The sequence below is a fragment of the Rhineura floridana genome, chromosome 2 (assembly GCF_030035675.1).
Source record: "Rhineura floridana isolate rRhiFlo1 chromosome 2, rRhiFlo1.hap2, whole genome shotgun sequence".
NCBI lineage: Eukaryota > Metazoa > Chordata > Lepidosauria > Squamata > Rhineuridae > Rhineura > Rhineura floridana.
Genome location: NC_084481.1, coordinates 165,472,463 through 165,497,292, shown reverse-complemented (window position 1 = coordinate 165,497,292; position 24,830 = coordinate 165,472,463). Strand labels below are relative to the sequence as shown.

The window sequence follows — 24,830 nt, the reverse complement described above, 5'->3', positions numbered from 1 at the left end:
AGATGCATGTGACATTTGTGGTTCAGCGTACCTGTCCACTAGCTGAGGCTGGTGCATTAGTCATGGTCCCTCAGGGATGGAGACAGCCTGGCTTTCTGGTCTCTTCTCGATTGGGCTATTGCTATGCATGGTACATGGGGCTGCCTTTGAAAGCTGCCCAAAAATTTCAGTTAGTCCATAACACAGTTGGCTAGATTACGAATAGGGACCAGGTGACAGGAACATAAGTTGCCAGTCCTTAAAACAACTTTACTGGGTGCTGGTACATTTCTGAGCACAATTCAAAGTGCTGGTGCTTGCTTTTAAAGCCCTTTATGACTTGGGACCTGTACTGCTATCTCCCACATACACCAGCCTGTATGCTAAGGTCATTTCTGAAGCTTCTTAGCTTCCTTAGGAAGTCAGGTGGGTGGCTACTAAAGAGAGGGCCTTTTCAGTTGTGGCCCCCTGCCTTTGGGGAGGTTTGCCTGTCACCCAATCATTTGTTTTTTAGCACCAAGCAAAGTCCTTCCCTGAACCCCAGCCTTTTAAAACCTTAGTTGAATTTGGGCTTATTCTGTTGTGGTGGCTTTATGCCTTTACTGTCCTCCTGTTTTTATCAATACATGATTTCATTGTATTTTTTATAATTTAATGTAAATTGTTATAGCCCCCTTGGGAACAGCAGTGCTGAAGGCCATTGTATATATGATCCAAAATAACTTCAGGAACTAACTACTTCATCAACCTAAGTTACCTAGTATGAACTCAAGTCTAAATTATCAATATGTTTTAAAAGAGAAACAAGTCTGACTTACCCCAGTCTTTTACTAGATTATTTGACATGTAAAGAATTCTCAGCTTCTTCATCACATGGAGCCCCTTCAGTTTCTCAATCAGGTTGTATGAGATCCACAGCTCCTCTAAAGTATCCCCAACTGCTTCCTGAAACAAAATATTGCTTCAGAAAAGATTGCTCTGCATTTTCCTGTTATCATGTCCACTGTCATCTAGACCCCTAAAGAGTACATTGAAGAAATACAGGGACTTCTTTGGAGTCCTTGCTTCCCCGCTAGCAGGTTGCAAGTTGAGACAAGCCTAAGAGAGGACAACATAATTCAGAAAGAAATCAAGATTCCAAGCCCAGGATATATTAGACATCTTGGTAGAGAGGAACTATATTCCAGACATACAGACACAAAAGGAGATACAGAACTGTTTGCAGATACCTACATATTAGATTAGTAGTTTCTCAGCCAGCTAAACGTGGTTTGCATTTTACTGTGAGGAATTGGCACACGCTCTGTTACTAAGCTACTCCTTCTGCTCTTCTCAAACTGGGCAACACAGCCTTAAATCCAGGAACCTCTCATGAACCAGAGGTGTTAGGAGACCAGGAAATATCTACTTGTTACTACAAAGGGTGCACTGTCTTTTCTGTGTTGTGGTAGTTCAGTCAATGTTGATCTTTTGAATTTAAGACCCACGTCCTAGCCCTGCTACTGATTAGTTTCTCCTAATCTCCATACAAAAGTGAACTATTATTTACTGAATATCAATAATGATAAGAGTAAGTCTTGGATTATTTGCAAGTCAACAAGAGTTAACAGTTGAGAAAAAGCAACATCCATAAAGAGGATGATTTTAATTAATATCTACAAATTCTTGCTGCAGGATGTATAACCACTGGGTTATATCATCAGATTGCTGTTCCTCATGCCTGAAAACTTTTACTAGTCATGATGTAAATGTTGGGAAATTGAATGGGTGGAGTGTTGGCAGCACCCTCTGCCAATAGTGCTTTATCTGCACAGTTGCTACAGGAGTTTTCCTGTGTGGTGGGGAATTTGCACTGTTGCTACAAGTGTTGATGATGTCTCTGCATTTACTGTATTTTAAAGTATTGTTAGCCAAATGCTATTGAGCAAGGATATGATGCTAACTACTTTGCAGTGGTAAAAACAGCTGCCATCTTAGGGGGATTACATACCAGCCCATTCAGATTCTTTATGTTGTTTCTTCCCAATGACAAGATCCGTAAGTTTTCTGGAACAGAAACAGAATACCTACTATTCTACAGTGCTGGTTATTTAAGTAATTCACTAATAGGCAAAAAAACCTGTGGTTTAAGAATGTACCTATAGCCAAAATATATTTCTATCAAACTTTAAAAAGCAGGGAAATTTGGCAGCTATAGTGAACGCACCAGGGGAGCAGGAGACCTGACCTCCTCTCTCAGATATTGGACTGCCCTATAAATTTGTCAGAGCAAACACAAGTTGGGTTGGTCTTTCACAGTCCAATCCACTTTCTGTGTAGCTTGGAAGAATTTGGTAACCTGGCCACATCCGCACCAGGCCTTTATATCACTTTGGACAGTCATGGCTTCTCCCAGAGAATCCTGGGAAGTGGAGTTAGCGAAGGGTGCCGAGAGTTGCTAGGAGATGCCCTCTTCACAGTCACGGTGGTGGACTGTTATACCACTCTGGCCACTGGAGCTCTGTCAGTGGAATACGAGTCTCCTCTCAGCACCCTTCACAAAGTACACTTCCCAGGATTCTTTGAGGGAAGCCATGACTGTCTCACGTGAAATCAGTCTGGTGTGGCCCCGATTAGGCAAGCCCAGCAACTGTGAGTCTGGCTTTTAGAACACTGACAGTTGGTTCTTATTGAACATGCCCGACATTATCATTGAGTTCAAGCCTAAATTTCTTAAATTAATTAAAAATCAGCCACGCATTTTTGTAACTTTTAAACTGCAGAAGATGAGGATCAGAGCATGGGGCAAGGTCAGTATCAGGATTACAGGTACTCTGTGAACATGGCTGATTTTTAATGAATTTCAACAGATTATGAGAACTCTCAGAGAAAAAAGTCCAAAAGGGATCTGGGTCCCCCCCCCCTTTTTAGACTTTGAACTCTCAATTCTCTCACACTGTTTTGTGTATCACCATGAAAATTTACAGGGTTGTTACGCAAGCAATCCTGAGTTCAGGACTATAGGTTTTGTAAGGTTTTGTTTTCAAATGAGCTTACAGGAAGCATCAAAATGGGAAGGGGGGTATTTTCAATTTAACATTGCGGAATGTGAAAAATCCACACTGGCTATAGACCCAGCTGTGTTAAAGGGAAAAGGGTATAGTCAAGGCAGAGGATGGAAATAGATGGCCACTCACTGAAGGGACACAATTTTAAACTTTCATGCATAGTTGCTCTAATCCAGGAATGAGAAATCTGTGGCCTTCCTGATGTTGTTGGACAATAGCTCCCATCATTTTTGACCATTGCCCATGCTGGCTGGGGCTGATGGGTAATGGAGTCCAATAGCACTTGTATAGTTACAAGTTCCCACTCATGCTCTAACCACATGGACAGTTAACCATCTATAGGTTGTGGTCATATGCAAGCAGCCAAGTTTCACCACATCCCCCCCTACTTCTGCACAGTAACAGAAGTGAGCAACAGTTAATTATATAACTGGAGTCTATAAACAGCCAGCTTCCCATGTGGTTAGAATCAGTACGTAGTATGCTTTGCAAAGCAACCACATAGTAGGTAGGCATCTTTCCCTCCAAAACATGTAATGAATAAGGAGACTGAAAATCAATATAATTGAATACAGTCTCCTCAATGCTGCCAGAATAATTACTGTCTTAATTTGTGCTTGGTGACCAGCCACCAATGGATGCTACAGAGCTTATGGATTTTGCTGAAGGAACTAAAAAAAGCAGCAGCATGTAAATATAAGATGAACCTGTATCTGTCCATGTTGGGTATGAGTTCAAAACAAAGAAGTAGCTACCTTATCTGGTGTGTGCATGGGTTCAATAGGGCTAAAAGTCACAACCCAAATGATGGCATGAATAATTTCATCTTACAAATGCAGTCAAGTATAATTACTCAAGGCCTCCTAAAATTCTACTGCTTATTTCATTTTCTAGTGAAGTCTTGGTTTTCAGTTCTGTTTTCTGCTCCAGTCAATGAGAAAGATTAACACCAAATGCCTCTTTTTAAAGATGGTAAAAGCCGGTATCAATTGTTAAGATCAGTGAGTAAATGAAAACTTAGGGTCTGCTCACATCCTACTTTGAAAAAACAGGATCTCCCTGACCCTGCGATATGGAACATATGGGATTTCCTGATACTGATACTCCTACATACAGGAAGGGGGGTGGGAGACTATGGGTGCACATAAGGCTGAGTCCTGCTTCTGATCTCACAGCTCATACAGATTTGGGGGAGGAGCAGCATCTGAACAGGCTCCAAGAGTAAAATAAGTGGTACATATAAAGAAGTAACTTGAAAATACACATGATTGTTCACATATCACTTACTTAGCCCATTCAAGTTGGCAATTTTTTCAATGCAGTTTGTCGATAAGGACAGCTTTCTTAAAATGGGAAAAAAACACAGAAATTGAAGAGCAACACTAAAATTACTGAAGCAGTCTTTCTTTAAAAATAACATTTGCTCAATAACATCTCTCTCAGGCAACTTCCCATATATATCAGTTCACACAATCTCTACAGGATCCTTCACCCATGACAGTTTGGGTTTGCACTAAGCTTTCAATGTTTCACACAAAATGCCTGCTGCACTATGAGCTCAAGTCTTCAATGAGCTCTGTATGAAAAACAACATATTTCATTGTGGCGTGCTGGAGATCTGAACCTGCAGTAAGTCAGTCAAATGCTCATTTTGCCAAGCAACTACCAAGTGCCCAGTTCATCACTCACACAGGGTCCTCCAAGCTCACCTATCTCAAGCGTTATTCATCTGCATTGGCCCTTACCTATTTTGTGGACCTATGCATTTATCTTTCGATATACATTTTATACTGTCTATAGCAGAGATGGTGAACCTGTGGTCCTCCAGATATTCAACTTTTGCTTCCGTTTTCCTTTAACAACAGTGTGTTGCGTCATCCAAATCAACAAACTGTAGTTAACATTAACAATGGTTAAGAGAAAAAGAGGAAGGCCAAACAAGAGATGGATTGATTTCATAAAGGAAGCCACAGACCTGAACTTACAAGATCTGAACAGGGCAGTTGATAACAGATACTATTGGAGGTTGCCAATTCATAGGGTCGCTATAAGTCGTAATCGACTTGAAGCCACATAACCACCATCACAACAACATGGTTAATTTAGTGGGCAAAATTCCCATGCAGAAACAGTGATTTGGAGGCATTGTAAAGTGGCCATGACACATTGTGACTGGGTTTTTAGAGAAGAATGTGGAAGAGTTGTTAGAGATTTGTTTAATCCTGCATAAACTTTTGTACCACATAACAAGATTTGTACTGCATTTTCTTTGTTATTTGTTAAAATAATAAAACAATTGTTTAAAAAAACTATGGTTACTTTAAGACAAGCCAGCTTCCAACCCTGGTTTCCAAAGCAGAGTTTTTTAAACTAACCATATTTAAGGTTAATTGCCATCTGGATGACACAATGGTTAGGATAACACTACAGTTAGACTAACGCAACAAACAGCAGCTAACCAAAAGCAGAAGTGAGAGTTTCCGAACCTCTCCTCCCAGGCACGTGGGAGAAGGAGAGGGGAAGAGGGAGCGTGTGAGACTGGGAGGAGGCTAGGCTCATTCAGGTCTTGTTAAACTATGTCCAAATATGATATCCAAACACACAATTAACAAGTCACGGTTTGTCATTGGCCAGCAAAACAGAAGGAGATTTGTAAACCATAGTTTAGGCCAACTTATGTTTAGATGTGATGTCTGAATTTAATAGTTACAGCTGTTGCTCTGCCTCTAGAAACCAATGCACCTAGAATGCCTAGATGAAAAATGAAAGTAGAGATGCAGCTCTAAAGCCATATATTTGGAAGCTGAAACTATGGTTTGTGTTTTTGAACAGTGAATAATGTGTTAATTGAGGTGAACATGAGTAATTAGGTAGCTGAAAAGTCAGCATATATGAAGCTGCTAAGTGAAGGAACAAAGAGATACGAAGACTGTTTAGACATATTGGAGACAAAGAGGAAAGGATTTCTAATGAACACTAAACCGGGGGGGGGGAGCAAAGCACAGAAAGCAGAAATAACCTAAAGTGGCTTCATCCCACTTTTATTATACAGAACCTACTCGCAGTTAACAAGAGTGGAAAGAGATGCATCCATTTTCTCTATAGGGGGAACCTGGGCATAGAGTTTCACTTCCTTGGCCTCTGACGGCTTCTGACCATTTTTTTCTTCCTAAGGAAAAAGAGAAATAGAGGAAAGAAGACATCCTCTTCAATATACCATTATAAACATTCAATCAAGAGAAACAGGAAGTACAACCTTTTAAAAGCATATTTCTTATGGCTACTCAGCAGCAGAATACTGAAACTTGTACATCAGCTATAGCTATTGTTGGCTGAGAACTAGTTCATACCTTGAGTATGTGGTAAAATGCTTTTGTTCTCCTACAACCAAGGATGGAATTCTAACTGAAGAAGAAGGAAGGTCCCCACAGATGATTTGAGGCACCCATTATATCAAACTGTGGCTCCTTGCAGAGCATCATTCAGCAGAGGGGCGAGTCAAACAAACATATGACAACCTATCACAAATAAAGGACTGGACAGTGAGATCCCAAGAATTAAGCTGGAGCCACCCTTTAAAAATCTATCTTGCCTATCTAATGTAGATTGTAAGTCCTGTAGCACCGACTATATACCATCTATGTATAAATCAGTGTCAGCACATTGCTGAAGCTATATAAATATTGACTAGCCACAGTAGTAGTAATATATGTCCAATTCAATAATTTAGTGACCTAACAATACAAAAGTGATGTTCCTTTCAATTTGTTGTCAGATTACTGCTGACAACTTTGATTCTTGACAACGAAAAATAATATGACTACATAAACAAAACAAATTTCTACTTACCCATTTGGCTAGAGCTTCCTTAATAGTTGTTGCTTTTGCCTAACAAAACAAAGACATGGAAATAATTTTAATGAGTTAATATAGGCAGTCAACTAGTTAATTTAGTTTTGCTTTGAAGTGATTGGTTATATTTAAATACATATACATACCAAAAACATCACTGTCAAGGAAGAAGCCAGTTTGATTAATCATTTACAATGTTCTAAAAATAAGCTTATATTGTGTTGACAACATGAATTATCCTAATTATATGACACATCACAGCAAAAAGGAAAGACCAAGGATTAAAAGGCATAGTAGCAGTAAGTTCAGCTGAGAGCTTGTTTGCTTATGGTACTTATTACTGAATGGAAAGTCATAGTAGTTTTTACTCTACTGGCTTGAATATAAACTGAAAAGATAATACATGTTTAAGTTTCCTTGTTGCCAACCCTAGTGCATGGAAGAATCAGTGTAACTGCGTAGCTTGTACAATAGTGGTCTATAAGCACTTTGATTCCCTCAGGCTTTCCTACTTGTCAGTTTCAAGCAATGGAAAAGGTGTTCTCCATTTTAATGTATTCCACACCAAGATTACATTAGTTAATTCATTTCACTAACTGATTATAGTCTGCAACTCCAATCTTTATTCAGCATTAACTGAATATCAGGATGGTAAAAGGCAAAAAACTTAGGTTCCAAATTATATAATGTCTCCTCTCCCAAAAATAAAAAAAATGTTATTTTGGTTTTACCAGTGAAGTAGTTTGAAAGCATGGTTATTTCCCTACCAGCATTAACAAAGGCGATATGGATAGGGATATATGGGATATAAAGGTTACATGGATAGATTTTATGGATATAATCTTCATTATATTCAGTCACACATATTAGGCATTTTAGACCAAACAAAGAAAGGTATATTTTTTGACTGGGAACCAAACACTACATAATGGGTCAGTAATTTTTTAAAACTCTTATCAGTCCCTGTGTCTCATAATCAGCAGATTCAAATGCTCCTACCAGATAGGATCAGCACAGCTATGTGTTTCAGGTCATCTCTATAAAATATAAGCACTGCACACCCCTAGAGAAAGAAATGACATACAGCACCTTGCAAAAGTAATCAGACCCCTGACCAACGCTCTCATATTGAAAAATGGAAATGGACTGCCTTCAAGTCGGTCCCAACTCATGGCTACCCTATGAATAGGGTTTTCATGGTAAGCGGTATTCAGAGTTGTTACCATTGCCTCCCTCTGAGGCTAGTCCTCTCCAGCTGGCATGGGCCTGCTCAGCTTGCCACAGCTGCACAAGCCGGCCCCTTCCTTGTCCACAACTGCCAGCTGGGGGGCAACTGGGCTCCTTGGGACTATGCAGCTTGCCCACGGCTGCACAGGTGGCAGGGCATGTAACCCCTGAGCCACTCCCTGTGGGTGTGATCTTTAGCTGGCCCTTGACACCCAGGAGACACGAGTGGGGATTTGAACTCACAGACTCTGCACTCCCAGCCACGCTCTCCTCTCCGCTGTGCTAATGATACATTGTAATTTTGTTCTGTATGATATTTTATTTTGAAACACTGAAACTCAAAATCAATTATTGTAAGGTGACATTGATTTTATTTTGGGAAATGTTTGTAAGAAACATAAAAAACTGAAACATATTGCTTGCATAAGTATTCAACCTCCACACATTAATATTTGGTAGAGCCACCTTTTGCTGCAATAAAAGCTTTAAGTCTTGGGGTAGGTATGTACCAGCTTTGAGTAGCAAGAGTGGATGGCATCCAACAAAGCAGGAGGATTGGGGGGGGGAGGGGAACCCAGGATGCCAGAAGGGAAAAAAGTAGATGATGACGTTCCAAATGGATTTATTAAAAATAGTAAAGAAAATATGCCCAACGCGTTTCGGCCAGACAAATCTCGGCCTTCGTCAGGGGCAAATGTAGAATCTGTAAAGTCATTCAATAGTAAAATGATACAAATAAGGCAAATAAACTGCAATTCTGCATAGAAAAGTGAATCTAGCATCTTGGGTCCCCCCCCCATCATCCGTGTACCAGCTTTGCACACAGTGTCAGGGGGATTTGGGCCCATTTTTCTTGGCAGATTCACTCCAGGTCGTACAGGTTGGCTGGACATCATTTGTGGACCGCAATTTTCAATGACCGCCCATGATTCTCAATGGGATTGAGATCAGGACTTTGACTAGGCCACTGTAGGACATTCACCTTTTTGTTCTTGAGCCAGTCCAGTGTTGCTTTGGCCTTGTGCTTGGCATCCTTGTCCTGCTGAAAAGTGAATTTCCTCCCAAGCGTCAGTTTTTAAGTGGACTGAAGCAGGTTCTCTTGCAGTATTTCTCTGTATTTTGCTCCATCCATTCTTCCTTTAATTTTAACAAGATGCCCAGTCCTTGCTGATGAGAAGCATCGCTACAGCATGATGCTGCCACCACCATACTTCACTGTAGGGATACTGTGTCTTGAGGCATGGGCAGTGTTAGATTTGCGCCACACATAGTGCTTTGAGTTTTGGGCAAAAAGCTCTGTCTTGGTCTCATCTGACCACAAAACCTTTTCCTACATCACAGCTGGGACACTCTCATGCTTTCTGACAAACTGCAGAGATACTTTCAGATGGTACTTTTTGAGTATCGGCTTCTTTCTTGCCACCCTCCCATACAGGCCAGTGTTATGCAGACCTCTTGATATGGTTGACTGGTGCACCATTACTCCATTCCCAGCCACTGAACTCTGTAGCTCCTTCAGACTGACTGCTGGCCTCTCTGTGGCATCTCTCACAAATCTCCTTCTTGTTTGAGCACTGTGTTTTGAGAGATGGCCTTTTCTTGGCAGTGAGGGGGTGGTGTGATGCAGCTTCCGCTTCCTGATTATTGATCCAACTGTGCTCACTGGGATATCTAAACACTTGGATATGATTATGTACCCTTTTCCTAATCTATGCATTTGTATTACATTATCTCTCACTACTGTAGAATGCTCTTTGGTCTTCATTTTCATTCATATCCACAGCCTGACCAATGATCCTTCAACAGCGGGGGTTTTATCCTGACAATGTGACAGCAGCAATAATGGTTCACAGGTGGAGGCCAATGGTAAGGTAATTGTGTCCTCAATAGGTCAATTTCTTTCATCTGTGTAAACTGGGAGCTTCCACAGCACAAGGGCTGAATACTTATGCAAGCAACATGTTTCAGTTTTTTTATGTTTCTTACAAACATTTCCTAACATAAAACCAATGTCACCTTACAACTGATTTTGAGTTTCAGTGTTTCAAAACAAAATATCACACAGAACAAACTTACAATGTACCATTTGTAATATAGTAATATGAGAGCATTGGCCAGGGGTCCGATTACTTTATAAGGCACTGTATCTCCTTTGTAACTGAGAGCTTTATAGTGGCTAGGCCAAAAGTAACAGGGGCAGAATACAGAAAAGGATTGTAATACAAAATATAATCAAACGCTATCAATGGCTACTAGCCATAATGGCTCTGGCTCTGGCTCCATAGTCGGAGGCAGTATGCTTCTGAATACCAGTTGCTGGAAACTGCAGGAAGAGTGTGTGTTCTGGCACTCAGGTCCCGCTTGCAGGCTTCCCACAGGCATCTGGTTGTTCACAAGATGCTGGACTAAACGAGCCACTGGCCTGATCCAGCAGGCTCTTCTTATGTTGTTATACTAGCTTTACAGTCTAATCAGGTGCTTGGCAATTCAAATACTAAGCTGCCCACTCCCTAATGCCTGTAAAGCACCCTCATCCCATTGCATTGCTTCATTTTTGTCTTGGGAAATTCCTGCATTTTAGGGTTTTATGTGGCTTTTAAACTGCAAGAAAGAAAAACAGCTCTGTGGCTCTGCCTTGCTTTGGATGCAGCTTTAGGTATTTTGCTGCTTTTATGTTAAAATCCAAGAAAGACTCAGGGCGTTAGTTGTGTTCCATTGCCTAAAAGAGTAGCTGGCCAAAGACAGCAAGGGCAGGCAGAGTTCAGGCTTTTCAGTTGTTTTTTCCTTGAATCCTATGATCTACCAACCACAGCAAGTGCAAAAGACACACAGTAAATATCAAGGGAATTTATTTATTTATTTATTTATCTATTTATTACATTTACATACCGCCCATAGCCAAAGATCTCTGGGCAGTTTACAGCATTTGTTGTCAGTACCTGAACTGAACTGAGCTCATAATCTTTTCATACAAAAGTTGGTTACTTTTCTTCATTTCAGCATTTAGGTGGGAAAAGTTTTGTTGTTGCTATTATTGTTGCAATTGTTAAGAAAGTTGGGAATTAAAAAAACCGTTGCTAATCTATTGCAAATTACTCAGAGCTGCTAGTAGATCCTGGTCTACCACTGCTTTACAGTAAAATTAAGAACTCCACAGAGCACTAAGCAGATAATACAAGCATAAATGACAAAAGCATTATGTTCTGGAATTTATCATGTTGATAAAAGAAAATTATGTAAATGTCAATTTCAAGCTCACTGATGCAGCATTATGCCAATCTTCAAAGTATTTATTTACCATTCTACTGACGGCGACTTCTGATACACAGATGACTTCTGGATGAAGAATAGTCTATTTAGATCTCTCTTCAAATGAATACCCTTCCTATTTAAAAAAATGGTCAGGATTATATCAAGCTTCAACTATCATAGAGATTATCCTCAAAGTCAAGTGAGAAAGAATATGGTCCTGTTATTAATGATAATTGGCATTTATATAGAACTTTAGAGTGAACATAGTGATTCACATACATTGTCTCTCATGTATTCCCAACTAGAACTTTAATTAACTTGTGTTCTGCATAATATTGTGATACATCAACAGCTGCACTGCTATTGCACTGCTTGGCCTTTTGAACTAATTTTGTTTTAAAAATAAAACAAAATCTCCCCTTTGTATACTCACAGTATGTCTTTCTATGCTCATATATTTTTTCTGTTAGTTTAAGAGACAACTACTTCATGCATCGGATGAAATGAGTGTTGACTCATAAAACCTTGTGCTGCAGATGATGGGCTGAAACTGGTTTGCCTTAAGTGAGATTTGAATTGGAGCCTTTCCAGTCACACAAGACAGATCAGGCTACATTGCAAATTTAGGGGGTGAAAACTGAGAGACAGAAAGAATAATCTCTCAGCTACCCCTGCTTCTATTTGCCCCAATGCTGACATATTCCTTCTCTTGAAAGTGTTATTAAGGCATTGATCCTCTTCGACTCCACGAGCCGGTTTCACACCACACACAGGCCCCTTTAATATCCCTTTTCCCAAAGGGGTCCTCTCCTCTCTCCGGTACCTAAGCTAACAACTCTGTTCCTCTAAGCCAGGCTATGCCTCTTCCTCTCCCCCAAACAACTCCCGAATTCCTGCCCTATCAGCAGTTACGATCCTTTTTTCTTCCTTCTCTCAGTTACTCCACTCCCTGCAAACCACTGCCAACAGCGTTTCCCGCCACAGCTTAGTCCTGTTGTTCCCAACTCCAGTACCTCGCGGGGTCTTCCCTGAGCAAACCAAGGCTATCCCCTCCGCCTTGTTTGTACCGCACGTCCAGTCCCCCAGGCCTCCCTTTCCTTCTCCGGGCAGCCTTCGAGCGGACTTACCATTATTATGATTCTGGTTGCTACCGTCTACTGCTCCGGTTGCTATGGCACGCTAAGCCCGTGCGCATGCTCACCTGGAGTGAGGGACGGACAGGGCGGCTCAGGAAGAAGAGTGAAGTCAACAGCTGGATCATAGAGACTCACCTGAAAATAGAAAGTCTTCGATTCCGGAAATCTTACCATGATCATAGAGAAAAGAAAAAAAGGTTACAGAAAGGGATCAGACGCCCCCTAGTTTCCGATATTATTTTCTGACTACACTATAAAACAGTGTCTTTATACAAGAGGACGTTGATGCTGTGTTTTGAGGGGTCAGTTTAAAGTAATTTCCCTTTTCAGAAAACTAAGGCACATTTCATGTAAAAGATCTTGACACCCAAAAAAGCCAAAGTGATCATAGGCAGGGAAAGGGGGCTCCCGCTGTAGCATTTTAAAATTACCGTTTGACAACTGTGGGTTGTTTGCACAAAAGTGACAAAAATATATTTGATATTTCTAATTAATCTGCATTATGTTTTCTTGAATATTCATGTGAAACCCACAATACATCTGCCAGATGTATTAGACCAGGGGCTCTCAAACTGTTGTCTGTGGAGCAGCAGTGGTCTACGACCTTCATTCAGGTGATCTGTGCCATGTCCGTATTAAGTATTCATCTTTTTTTACTGCTCCTTTTATTTCTCCTCTGTATCTGCGTGGCTGAAGCAAGACGAGAAAGCGAAGGCTTTTATTACTCTGGGGCTATCAGATTCACAACTGTTGCTGGTGAGTAATGAGCCGACTGCTAATCAGATGTGGGAAAAGTTAAGAGCTGCACATGTACAGCAAACTGCGGGAAGCAGGCTGTGTTTGGCACGGAAGCTTTATCAGATGCGTTTTACTGATGATGTGACTATGGAAGAGCATTTGGCTGAATTTCGTAGATTAAATGCAGAGCTGCAAGATCGAGGCGTACATCATAATGACTTGCAGAAGGTTTATCTCCTGTTATCTTCATTGGATCAAAAATGGGACGTGCTGGTTGCTGGTCTTGAAAGTCAACCTGACGGGACTCTATCTTTGGACTTTGTGGAACAGAAACTTCAACAGGAGTGGTATAGGAGACAAGAAAACAAGAAAATGGACTTAAAAGAGGCTGGGACTATGTCTGTACAACGGAGTCAAAGAAGCAGGGAAGAGACTAAAACATGTTATTTTTGCGGGTCACGTGGGCATATACAGAGACATTGTTTAAAGAAGAGGAATTACAGAGACTTTGAAAGTCAGAGGGCAAGCGTGAACTTTGTTTCTAAGGAAAGCAATAAACTGATTAATACTAAGTGGCTTCTTGACAGTGGAGCGTCTAATTGCCTAATCACAGACTCTAGTTTATTTTACACTTCAAAGCCGACGCAGGAGAAGCTTTATCTGGCTGACGGATCATCTCAGGACGCGACAGCAAGAGGAACGCTGAAGATGGGTAATTTGGGAATTGTAACAGATGTATTATTGATTTCTGGTTTAAAATATAACATTCTATCAGTGAGAAAATTGGCTCAAATAGGTTGTAAAGTTACATTTGAAGGGGATAGATGTTTTGTGAGAAAAGATGGTGAAATATACATGCAAGGGAAATTACAGAACAACATGTTTATAGTTGAATGCAAGATTGATAAAGACATGTGTGCTTGGATAGCAGTAAATAAAGAGAAACATGAGAATTGTGTCCATGAATGGCACAGAAAATTAGCACACGGACATTTTCAAAAGATACAAAACACCCCAAAATATAGTCAAGATTTGAAGTTAACACACTGTGAGCATGTGGATGAGTGTGAGGTATGTTATAAAACAAAAATGACTGTGAATCCAGTAAATAAGAGCTGTGAAAGCACGACTTCAGAACCATATCAGCTTATACATGTGGATTTAGCTGGTCCTTTTCAGTGCTCAAAAGGTGGAGCAAGGTTTTATTTAGTGATTGTGGATGATTTTTCCAGATTTACACATGTGTTCTTATTGAAAAAGAAAAGTGATGCAGAAGAGAAATTAAAGGCATTCATTCAGAAAACAGAGACACAACATGGGGCTGTTATCAAAAATATCAGATCAGTTAGAGGAGGCGAATTTACCAGTAATTCATTTCAAACATATTTGGAAAAGAAGGGAATAATTCATAGTCTCACTGCTCACTTCAGCCCATCCTCCAACGGCACGGCAGAGAGGAGGAACCGGTCATTGCAGAATTCATTGAGAGCAATGCTAGCAGATGCTGATATGAATCAATCTTATTGGGGTGAATGTATACTGTACACTGTTTATATTCAGAACCGCCTAATGCACAGAACAATAGGCATGTCTCCCTATGAGAAACTGACTGGGAGAAAACCCAGGGAGACACACATAGAACGTTTTGGGGCAAAATGCTGGGTACATGTTGCAAAACACTCAAGAGCACAAGCAGGACGCATTTTGGGATTTCAGAATTCATATTACAGAGTTTGGTTACCTGAGAAACAACAAGTAGTGTTAAGCAGAAACATAAAGGTGATAGATAAACCTTGGAGACACAGCCAAACAGTGATCTTAGAGAGTGAAAACAAACAGGAAGCTGCAGATGTGCTTTTCGGGCAGCAAATTCCATTAAAAGCTGCTTTAACAGATCTAATATATGGTGGCAAACGTACTGTTAAAAGACTGAGAGGTGAAGACATAACAACACATGATACAGAAATGCCAAGTACGAGTGCTGGTCCAACTAAAGTTGAAAGTGAGGAAGAAATGGAAATAGATAATGTCAGGAGATCAGAGAGAAAAACGAAAGGTCAACCTCCTCAGAGATTTGCATTTAATGTTACACAACAGAATAATGAAACAGATGAAATTCCAGAGGAATGGGAAAAAGAGGAGCCTATAGATAAAGAAACAATGGATCTAATGTGGAAGTATTGTGTTGAAGAATGAAATGTAATGTATCATCAAATAAAAGCAAACATGAATCTGTGAAACTTGTGTAAATAAAGAATAAAGAGAAACTGAACTGAACTGAAACTGTAAATAGAAACTGTAAGAATCCATGTACTGAAATGTATTTGTAATGAAGGTTAATGTTGTAGAAATGTAATAATTGTGACTTGATGTTTTGAAGTCTGTAAGTCTCAGGTGGGGGCTGTTGGTCAGTGACGCAGGTTGTGAGACTCACAGACAAGGTTTTTAGCAGAGAGAGAGAAACCTGAAGCAGAAGGGTTAAACTGTGAGAACAGAGTTCCAGACAATCAAGGTCAGTGTGGCTAGCTGAGTGTGTGATAAGCTGGGAACTGGCAGGATCTCGGGTGTGGGGGAAGAATTGTCAATGGAGGAAGATGTCTCTAATGTCTTTGCCTAGTAAAGACTCTTACATGAAACTTGCCTGACCTGTCTTATTCCTGTTCTAAACGGCTCTTGGATCCATACCACGTCTCACCTACACACGCAGTGCGCTACAATAAACTACAATAGAAGAAATAAAAGATACAATTCCAAATCATACAAAATCTACCACAGGGCATTAACAATTTCTAGAACAAGGCAGAAATAGAATTAAGTAGTCTGCCAACAAGACCCTCAGCAATCTTTCAAGTGCTCCATGGGGGTCAAAGTGTGAACCACTGTGTTAGACATTTTGCAGAGGTGTTCTTTTCCTATGCCGTGTCCCCATTTCTTCCATTGTTGACTAGAAAGATGCATATTAACTGTTATTAACATAGCTAGTTAACTTTGATTAATGTTTCTCTTAGAAACATTACAGTCTTCAGGGTGTTAATACTTTCCTTTTTTTAGCTGTTCAGTGATTATTGTATTTTGGGAACTGCTGCAGATGTTGCTGGACACTATAATATCATACCCCCTAAAATTGTATTATTTGGTTATCGAAAAATCTGATTCTGACTGAAGATATAGAACTTATTAGATAATGGGCAGAGCAATCCAACTCAGGGAGGCCAGTGTAAGTCGTGCTGGAGCAAGAGAAGCCAGCGTAAAGTTCCGCCACATCCAATTGCCACTCAGGAGCTTCTGAGTTGGCTGAACAGTTGCTCAGCCAGGAGCTGTGTGCAGGAATCAGAAAGTAAAAGCCTGCTCTCCCAAATACCAGGAAGTATTTGGGAGAGTCCTCTCCATTGACATCTATTGCAATTATTTTCTGACCTTTTTTCTGGCATAATTTTTGCCAGGATTGGGACCTGCAGGCAGGGCCGGCACCAAAGGGTGGCCAGGTCGGGCCCTAGCCGAGGGCCCCATGGCCCATAGGGGCCCCTGAAGGGCTCCTCGTAAGGTTGGGGTGTAGCACTCCCCTTCTGCACTTGCTTGCCGGCCCGCCCGCGCTTGCTGTCCCGCTCCATGCCTGCCCACCCCCCTTGCCCACCCGCTCACTTGCTCACCCTCCTGTCACCTCCGCCCACTCACTCACTCACCCTCCTGTCTCCCCTGCCCGCCTGCCCGCTCGCCCACCATCCTGCCTCCCTCCCTCACTTTCCCATCCCCCACTTGCCTGCCTACTCACAGTCCTGCCCCCCCTGCTCACCCGCCTGCTTGGTAGGTAGGTAGGTGAGGCGTGCGTGTGTGTGCCAGGGCCCAGGGCAGGCTGGTGCCCAAGGGTCCCAGCATGCCTGGCGCCAGCCCTTGAGCAGGAGCGCCCTGGACACGAGTTGGATGTGGTCTAAGTTTCCTCACCTCGGCCCCTCTCCAACATGCCCCTTTTTCAGGCCTTACTCTGGCTCCACTTGTGCCGGTCCTGCCTGAGCTAGGCTGAGAGACTCACGCCAGCATAGCCCAGCGGAACCAGGACCCAGCCAGCTCAGCTGGAGATCTGCCACCTCCAACTCCTCTCAGCCTAGCATAAATGCAAGTTGGATTGTGCCCCTATAATACAACCATAATCTTTATTTTCCCTCCTATATATTCTACACACTATTATATATATATTATATTATGCAAGTTAAAACAATTGTGGATTGAATCCATTTCAGTCCAGTTCTACTCAGAGTAGACCAATGGACACGCCTAACTTAGATCCATTAATTTGGGCTCCTGCTGGGAGGAAGGGCGGGATATAAATCAAATAATAAATAAAATAAATAATTTCAGTAAGTCTGCTCTGAGAACTTGTTGGATCTCTCTCTCTCTCTCTCTCTCTCTCTCTGTATGTATTATAAAGATTGTATTCAAGTTTTTTCCTTTTTGTATAAATAAAACATTACTGAGAGAAAAAATAAAAACAGGACGCAAATTTCTAAGAAATATGAGAGTCATAAATAAAAGCAATTTAATAGTGCACTCCTATGCATGTCTACTCAGAAGTAAATTCCAGTACTTACCTAGAAGTAAGTGTGTATGGGACTGCAGCCTAATAGCAATTTGGAAAGTACATTAGCTCAAACAAAAAGTTAAAGCACTCTAGTTTTGCAAAAACTTTAAATTAACAAATAAATTCTAAACCATTTTAAGAAGTTATTCACACACGCACAAATAGAAGTCATACAATCCAAAGTCACCAGCACAGATGGTGATATATTAAAAACCCAAATGTATGGTTTATTTAATCTATTCATCTGGAAACTGTGTTGTGATGCTAATTTACAGTCTCTTCAACAGCACTAATCAGCAAACTGTGTTAATTTATCCTCTTTCCCAGTCATATGTTCACCTCATGAATCCAGCTCAGACATTCTTCTTAGGTTTCTTCTCTTTCTTACCCTCACAAAATATAGAAACTGGAATCAAGATTACCTGTATTACTGGAATCTGGCCAGGAGGCCAGGCCACAAGTTCCAGGGCAATAGCAGGACAGATGAAAAATATTCTGAAAATTTTGGCTATACCCAAGAATTTTCACTGGCTTAAAACATATAACCAAAGGGCAGAAGTGAAAAAAGGATATAATCTTATAAATTGTGATTTTAAAAATCCAGCATTTAAATACATAGTACTTTATAAGAGATAAATACCCACTATGCAAACATTTCCAAACTCAAAGGACTGCAGACTAACATATCTATACAAATTATTTATATGTATATGTTAGACAAATGACAATCCTTCTCCATTAAGTAGTAAAAATTATGTTTAAAACAAGGAGTGTATAGTCCCATTGCAGTCCTCATTGGCACTACATTATACTGGATACTAGTATCTTTTTTTATACTTTCAGCAAAGAGATAGAGTAATGCCAGTCTACATCCATGGAAAATTATAGCCAATTGTTGTTTTCATTTTAAAATTAGGTCAGGCTATGTGTGACTTTAGTCTTTTTCTGTCTATATGTTTTAAAAAGACCTTCTGGCTCTTTCTTCAAATAGTAACATTGGCTCTGTTTGCTGAAGTTAATCTGATTCCAGAAATACAATTTCAAGATGGCAGAAAATAGTCATATTCCAGATATTCCATTTCAAAATGGCAGAGAGTTATAGCTGGTTTTGAAGGGCAAATTGATTTACAATTTTTTTCATTATACTTTGCCACCTTTAATCTTTTAAGGACTGGCCAGGATTTACAGCTTCATATTTATTAACTTAAAACAACATCCCCTACCAATGTCTGTACTGGGAAACATGCATTCATATATCACCTGCATGTTTTCAACATTTGAGTATTTTATCCCAACTGCATTTTATTACACACACTGTTGGCCATTCCATCCTGAATTTGGTCCAATTTTATCTTGACATCCACTTGGATGATAATTTAATCACGATATGCACATATGTCTCATCTCTTTACTTTCTTTTCAATCCCCGTGGCACATTTATCTTCATTTTCTCTCAGCGTTCAGCTATTTGAGTGCTCATCTCAAGTGGAACTGCAGAAACTCCAAAATCTTCCTCCAAGAATGTTCTTGTGCATGGGCATGAGCTCTGCTCCCTCCACCACCCAGAATAGGCACCCCTAAAACACGGTCTAAAGCTACCAGGCAAACTGGGGTAAAAGATGGATTAATTCGATGGCCTGCTCCAGAGTAACTCAAGAGTGTAAAGTTGTTCTTCCCATGTTGCCGTAGGTACCCAATGGCTATCTCAGCATATGAAGAACTCTTCCAATGCCGGTCTTCTTCCCCTACCACAAAAAGAAAATGACCTTCTGCTTTTTCGAAGGGGATGCGGCAGTGTGAATTAGCTGGGTCCATTGGGTCATCCAAGGCTTCATAAATATCGAACACCCCACTCTCTGAAATATTGACCCTGCTCATGTTGAAGCGAAGTCCAGGTAGAGTAATTTTGCCATAATGGACGGCAGTGGCTATGATGGAGCTGCAGCCAGAAATGCAGACAGCAGCCACCACTTCAGGCAAGAAAGTCATCATTGAAGATGCCAATTCTGCTCCTTTGCCAGTTCCAACAACACCAATTCCTGGCCCTTTAACCTTTAGGAGTGAAACAGCAGGGGTGGGAATTATATAGCAGAAGAGAAGAGAGAACACATATTAGCACTATATGGCGTGGATCATCTGTAGCATTGATTTGGCTAGAAGTACTGGTCAAATTATTAACTTCTGAGAAAACTACACACATTAAGCTTAACAATGGATACAAAAATTTCAGTTCTAATAGTTTTACTCATTAAAAAATATATTTTCTTAGGCATGGAAACTTAAGTAAGTCAAATTTTACATTTTACGTTTACATTAAAAATATTTGCTAATTTCTTAAAATAAGGACTACAGTCTATCCCCTCTCATATACACAGCTTTTAATCCCTGCTCCAAAGCATATCCTAGTAGAACCAGGCTTTTTCTACAATGGCACAGTGAATTTCCCAGAGAGATCCCTCTATCATTTCTTCTTTTAGCAAGTTCAAGATCTGAAAGCAAAACTGGTATTTCCTCAGGGGATGAAGGAGCAAGTGTATTGTTTCTCTCAAAGTGACATATTCTCGTTCCATTTTAAGAGGAGGTATGTATATAGGTAAGTTTTCCTCACCATACCCACCTTTGGGTGGCGCAGCAGAAGCCTGACTGCCTCTTCAAAGTACTCAAGGTGGAAATCCTCCATGGCTTTAGGGAGATCCTCAAAATTGAAATATGGCAGAGAAAGGGCAGCAAAGCCATGAGTAGCCAGAAGGCTGGCTCGGTATTCAATTAACCCGCCTTCATCACCAAACATATCTATCACTCCTGGAAAGGGGCCATTTCCTAATAAAAGCAGCAGAGAACAACCGTTGCTGGGCCACAGGGCATTGAAAGAAAGCATGGTAAAGAGCAAAACTTGAGCATTTTAAAAACTTTATTTTTATTTATACTATTTTCATAAAATTTTAACAAGAACAACATTATTAAAACATTATGAAATTATCAAAATGCAACAAAACACTGCTGCCATATTTTCAGCAAAAGGGAAGAAAGAGAAGATGCTTTTAATGACTTGCAGCACATTCCTAGATGTGTCTACTCAGAAGTAATTTAGTGGGACTTATTCCTAGGACAGTGTTTATAAAATTGCAGCCTAATATACGTTTCCATTCTTTGATATCAGTGTTAAAATAACCATATAATAGCTGTATTGTATTTTCCTCCTAGGCTAATAAATAACCCTCACTAGGCTACTGGATAGCTAAAAATCTGTGTTTTATATACAGTACAGGATCCATTTTAGCAAAATTATGACATTATATTTGTACCAAAATAACTTCCTGTATTGTTCAGGCCTGCTTATTCTTAAACACTTCTCAACTAGTGTGTGTGTCATTAGAATCACATCTGTGAATGGAAATTTGAGTAGGATTTCCTACAGCAAAAGCTGGGGGTGGGGCCTGATCTGGGAAGTGGCTACAGAATGAGGACTCTCCTCTTTGGTTCCTTCAGAATTTAGGATAGGAGCAACAAAGCTAAGCAAACCATCTATCTCCCCCACCCATTGGCTAGATGGTTTATCCCAATGTCCAGATTTTTCTGGGAAGAGGGATTGACCGTTAAACCACTCTGAGAATTATAGTGTTGTGAGGTGAATAGGAATCTCCCAGCAACTCTCAGCACCCTCAACAAACTAGAGTTCCCAGGATTCTTTGGGGAAACCATGACTGTATGATACTGCTTTAAATGTATAGTGCAGATGAGGCCATAATGGGCTAAAATCTAACCACTAGCCAGCCAATGATCTGACTTGGGATAAGGCAGCCTTCTGTGTTCACATAACACACCATGTTAAAAATAGCTTGTTTAATTAATGTGTATTTTGAAAATACCAAATAACTGAAGATATAAATAAACAAAATGTTAGCTGAATATAAAGTTGAGCTTTAAGCCACAGTACACATTGGGTGTGTCAACTAAGCTCTACTCAAAGTAAACCCTCTGAAGTTAATGAAACTAAATTAGTCATGTCCATCAATTTCAATGGAGCTACTTTGAGTAGAATTTAGTTGGACATAACCCATTGTTGATGCTACATAAATTTTAACCAGAAGTGGTAAGTATTCCTCATCAGGCCAGATTTTGTTTTTAACATTGAATTAACATGTACCAATGGGGTGCCATATCAACCCGATATCTTGGAAACCACTGAGGCAGAAGAACCAAAGATGTCAAGCTGCTTCAACTCAGTCAATGCAATGTAAACAGTTATTAAACTATGGCATTTGGGTTAATAATAATAATAACAAAAACAACAACAATAATAATAAAGCTCAAGATTTATTTTGAACCCTGCAAGGGATGTTCTGCCTTTTTCTACTAAAGCAGCAAAATTGCTGCTAGAAATGATTAATAAAGAAGGGAAACTATTCTAGCTTAACCAGATGCACATGACCTTGTAATTACATCTCCCCAAACGGCAAACATTTATTCATATTTGCAGACTGCTGTCTCCAGATGAAATCAGCACAGATAGTTTCCTGTGCTTTATAGGTTACAGCAAAGCCTTTGATTGTGTAGATAGTTAAATACTTTACACCACAGCATCTGATTGTCCTGATGTGCAACCTATACCTACTGTAAGGACAGAATATGGAGAAACTGATTGGTTCCCAATCAGAAAGGGTGTGAGACAGGGGTGTATTTTATCACCCTGTTTGTTTAATCCATATGCAGAACATATCATACAGAAAGCAGGATTGGACCAAGATGAAGGAGGTGTGAAAATTGGAGGGAGAAATATCAGTAATTTAAGATATGCAGATGATACCATACTACTAGCAGAAACCAGTAATGATTTGAAACGAATGCTGATGAAAGTTAAAGAGGAAAACACAAAAGCAGGACTACAGCTGAACATCAAGAAGACGAAAGTAATGACAACAGAAGATTTATGTAATTTTAAAGCTGACAATGAGGACATTGAACTTGTCAAGGATTATCAATACCTTGGCACAGTCATTAACTAAAAGGGAGAGAATAGTCAAGAAATCAGAAGAAGGCTAGGGAGGGGCGAGGGCAGCCATGAGAGAACTAGAACAGATCCCCAAATGCAAAGATGTATCACTGAACACTAAAGTCAGGATCATTCAGACCATGGTATTCCTGATCTCTATGTATGGATGTGAAAGTTGGAAGTGAAAAAAGCAGATAAGAGAAAAATCAACTCATTTGAAATGTGGTGTTGGAGGAGAGCTTTGCGCATAACATGGACCACAAAAAAGACAAATAATTGGGTGTTAGAGCAAATTAAACAAGAACTATCACTAGAAGCTAAAATGAGGAAACTAACGTTATCATACTTTGGACACATAATGAGAAGACATGATTCACTAGAAAAGACAATAATGCTGGGAAAAACAGAAGGGAATAGAAAAAGAGAGCCAAACAAGAGATGCATTGATTCCATAAAGGAAGCTACAGACCTGAACTTACAAGATCTAAACAGGATGGTTTACGACAGATGCTATTGGAGGTCGCTGATTCATAGGGTCGCCATAAGTCATAGTCGACTTGAAGGCACCTAACAACAAACATTAACTTTAATGGGTCTTCTCTAATTAGGACAAGCATGGAATACCACTCATATTTTAAAGCATTAACAAACAGAAAAAATATAGGGATCTACCTTATATATATATAAAAAAATTAAACATTCCGTAAAGGAAGTCACAGACCTGAACGTACAAGTTCTGAACATGGTGGTTCACGACGACAGATGCTATTGGAGTCGCTGATTCATAGGGTCGCCATAGGTCTTAATCGACTTGAAGGCACATAACAACAACAATAAGCAGTCTGAGCTTCCTCCCCCCGTTACAAAGCTACCCTACTCACCTGGGGGAAGAAACAAACTCCCCCTCACTGCACCTTCTTTCAGCCTTATCCTTCTAACTTCAGGAAGAATGAACCACCTTTCCACACGCGTTTTGGCAAGCACCGGTCCAGGGATAGCATCCGGCTGACTGTACCCCTGGTGCACGAACATTTCCATTTTCATGGGAGCCTTCACGTTCCTGGGCTCCAGTCTTTGGTAAGGTTTCTCCATTGCAGCAGGAGAGAGGCTCCAAAACAGCCCCATCGGCTCCAGTCCAGTGTAGTCTCCTCCCTTAGAGGGTTCTCCGGACAAGTCTATCTCCCCCTGCTCACCCGCTTGGTAGTGAGCACAGGAATCAAAAAGGGTGCCCTGCTCGTTCACCACTAGCGCCCTGAGGGTCACTTCCTGAAGCGGAGGCAGTCCCAAAACAGCAACCTTCGCGGGCTGATCTGCCAAGCCTGCAGCGGGGCTGACTGAGATCGTCACTACCCCCCTTTTGTTGCAGCTTCTAAGGGAGATCCTCCCAAAGGGGCGGCTCAGACCCGCGAAGTGTTCCAGACAGACGTCCCAAGCTCTGGCCGTGACCCGTCGCCACATGACTAGTCTCCTTGATGAGGTACGCCTGGCGCCGACGCTACTATCTTTTCGGCGCCAGGTGAAAACCTTTTTATACTCCCAGGCATTTTAAAGTGTATTTTAAACAGCATTTCCGTATTTTGGATGTTATTTGGTTCGTTATTGTTTGTTTGTTTGTTTTTTATTATTTATTGTATTTATATATTGTGCTTGTTTTTATCTTTTTGTACACCGCCCAGAGAGCCTTCAGGCTTAGGGCGGTATATAAATTAAACTAAATAAAAATAAATAAATAAATGATGGCTATCGCTAATCGGATCCGTTTGATATTCTTGTCGCTGTGTTGCCCTGATCTGGGAGCAAAGTAGAGAGAAAAACAACTCACTACCTCTGCTCTGTGTTGAAGTCCACGTGGGAGCACAAAAGGCAGCATTAATCGATTCTGGAGAACACGCTTTGTAATAGGGAGTTAAAAGTCGGTATCGCGTTAGCCTCTGCCCAGGTACTACAGACGCTTCTTGATTCGTGTACAGGTAAAAGTGACAAAGGAGGTTTCCTTCTGCTTCCAGCAACTAATAGGTATAATCCCCAGA

At 40.6% G+C, this 24,830-nt stretch overlaps 2 protein-coding genes across 6 annotated transcripts in view; both read right to left on the bottom strand.

Annotated features, from left to right (window-relative positions):
• Positions 1-12,602, bottom strand: part of DNAL1 (dynein axonemal light chain 1) — a 28,098-nt gene extending 15,496 nt beyond the window's left edge. For 4 of the 5 annotated variants that reach the window (XM_061611257.1, XM_061611256.1, XM_061611255.1 and 1 more), the window contains exons 1-7: positions 12,485-12,602; positions 11,404-11,490; positions 6,876-6,914; positions 6,086-6,195; positions 4,314-4,369; positions 1,970-2,025; positions 798-924 (exon numbers count right to left, since the gene is read on the bottom strand). In XM_061611257.1, the coding sequence (XP_061467241.1) occupies positions 798-924; positions 1,970-2,025; positions 4,314-4,369; positions 6,086-6,195; positions 6,876-6,914; positions 11,404-11,406 (391 nt within the window). In that variant the 5' untranslated portion in view covers positions 11,407-11,490; positions 12,485-12,602. Of the gene's footprint in view, positions 1-797; positions 925-1,969; positions 2,026-4,313; positions 4,370-6,085; positions 6,196-6,875; positions 6,915-11,403; positions 11,491-12,370; positions 12,457-12,484 lie in introns of those variants that run through there. The other variant, XM_061611258.1, reaches the window with a different exon arrangement.
• Positions 12,603-17,778: 5,176 nt separating this feature from the next.
• On the bottom strand, positions 17,779-24,273 carry LOC133378359 (acyl-coenzyme A thioesterase 1-like). Its single transcript, XM_061613190.1, has 3 exons — positions 23,682-24,273; positions 20,425-20,627; positions 17,779-19,859 (listed from the first exon to the last, which is right to left on the bottom strand). Exons 1-3 carry the CDS (start codon positions 24,256-24,258, stop codon positions 19,284-19,286), a joined length of 1,356 nt encoding a protein of 451 aa, XP_061469174.1. The 5' UTR covers positions 24,259-24,273; the 3' UTR covers positions 17,779-19,283.
• Positions 24,274-24,830: the final 557 nt, after the last annotated feature.

Coding starts and splice junctions, on each gene's coding strand:
- LOC133378359 (XM_061613190.1), bottom strand. CDS start 24,258: ATGTGGCGACGGGTCACGGCCAGAGCTTGGGACGTCTGTCTGGAACAC. Junction 20,628..23,681: donor GAGTTTGTTTCTTCCCCCAG/GTGAGTAGGGTA, acceptor TGCTTTTATTAG/GAAATGGCCCCTTTCCAGGA. Junction 19,860..20,424: donor TTCTGCTGCGCCACCCAAAG/GTGGGTATGGTG, acceptor TCACTCCTAAAG/GTTAAAGGGCCAGGAATTGG.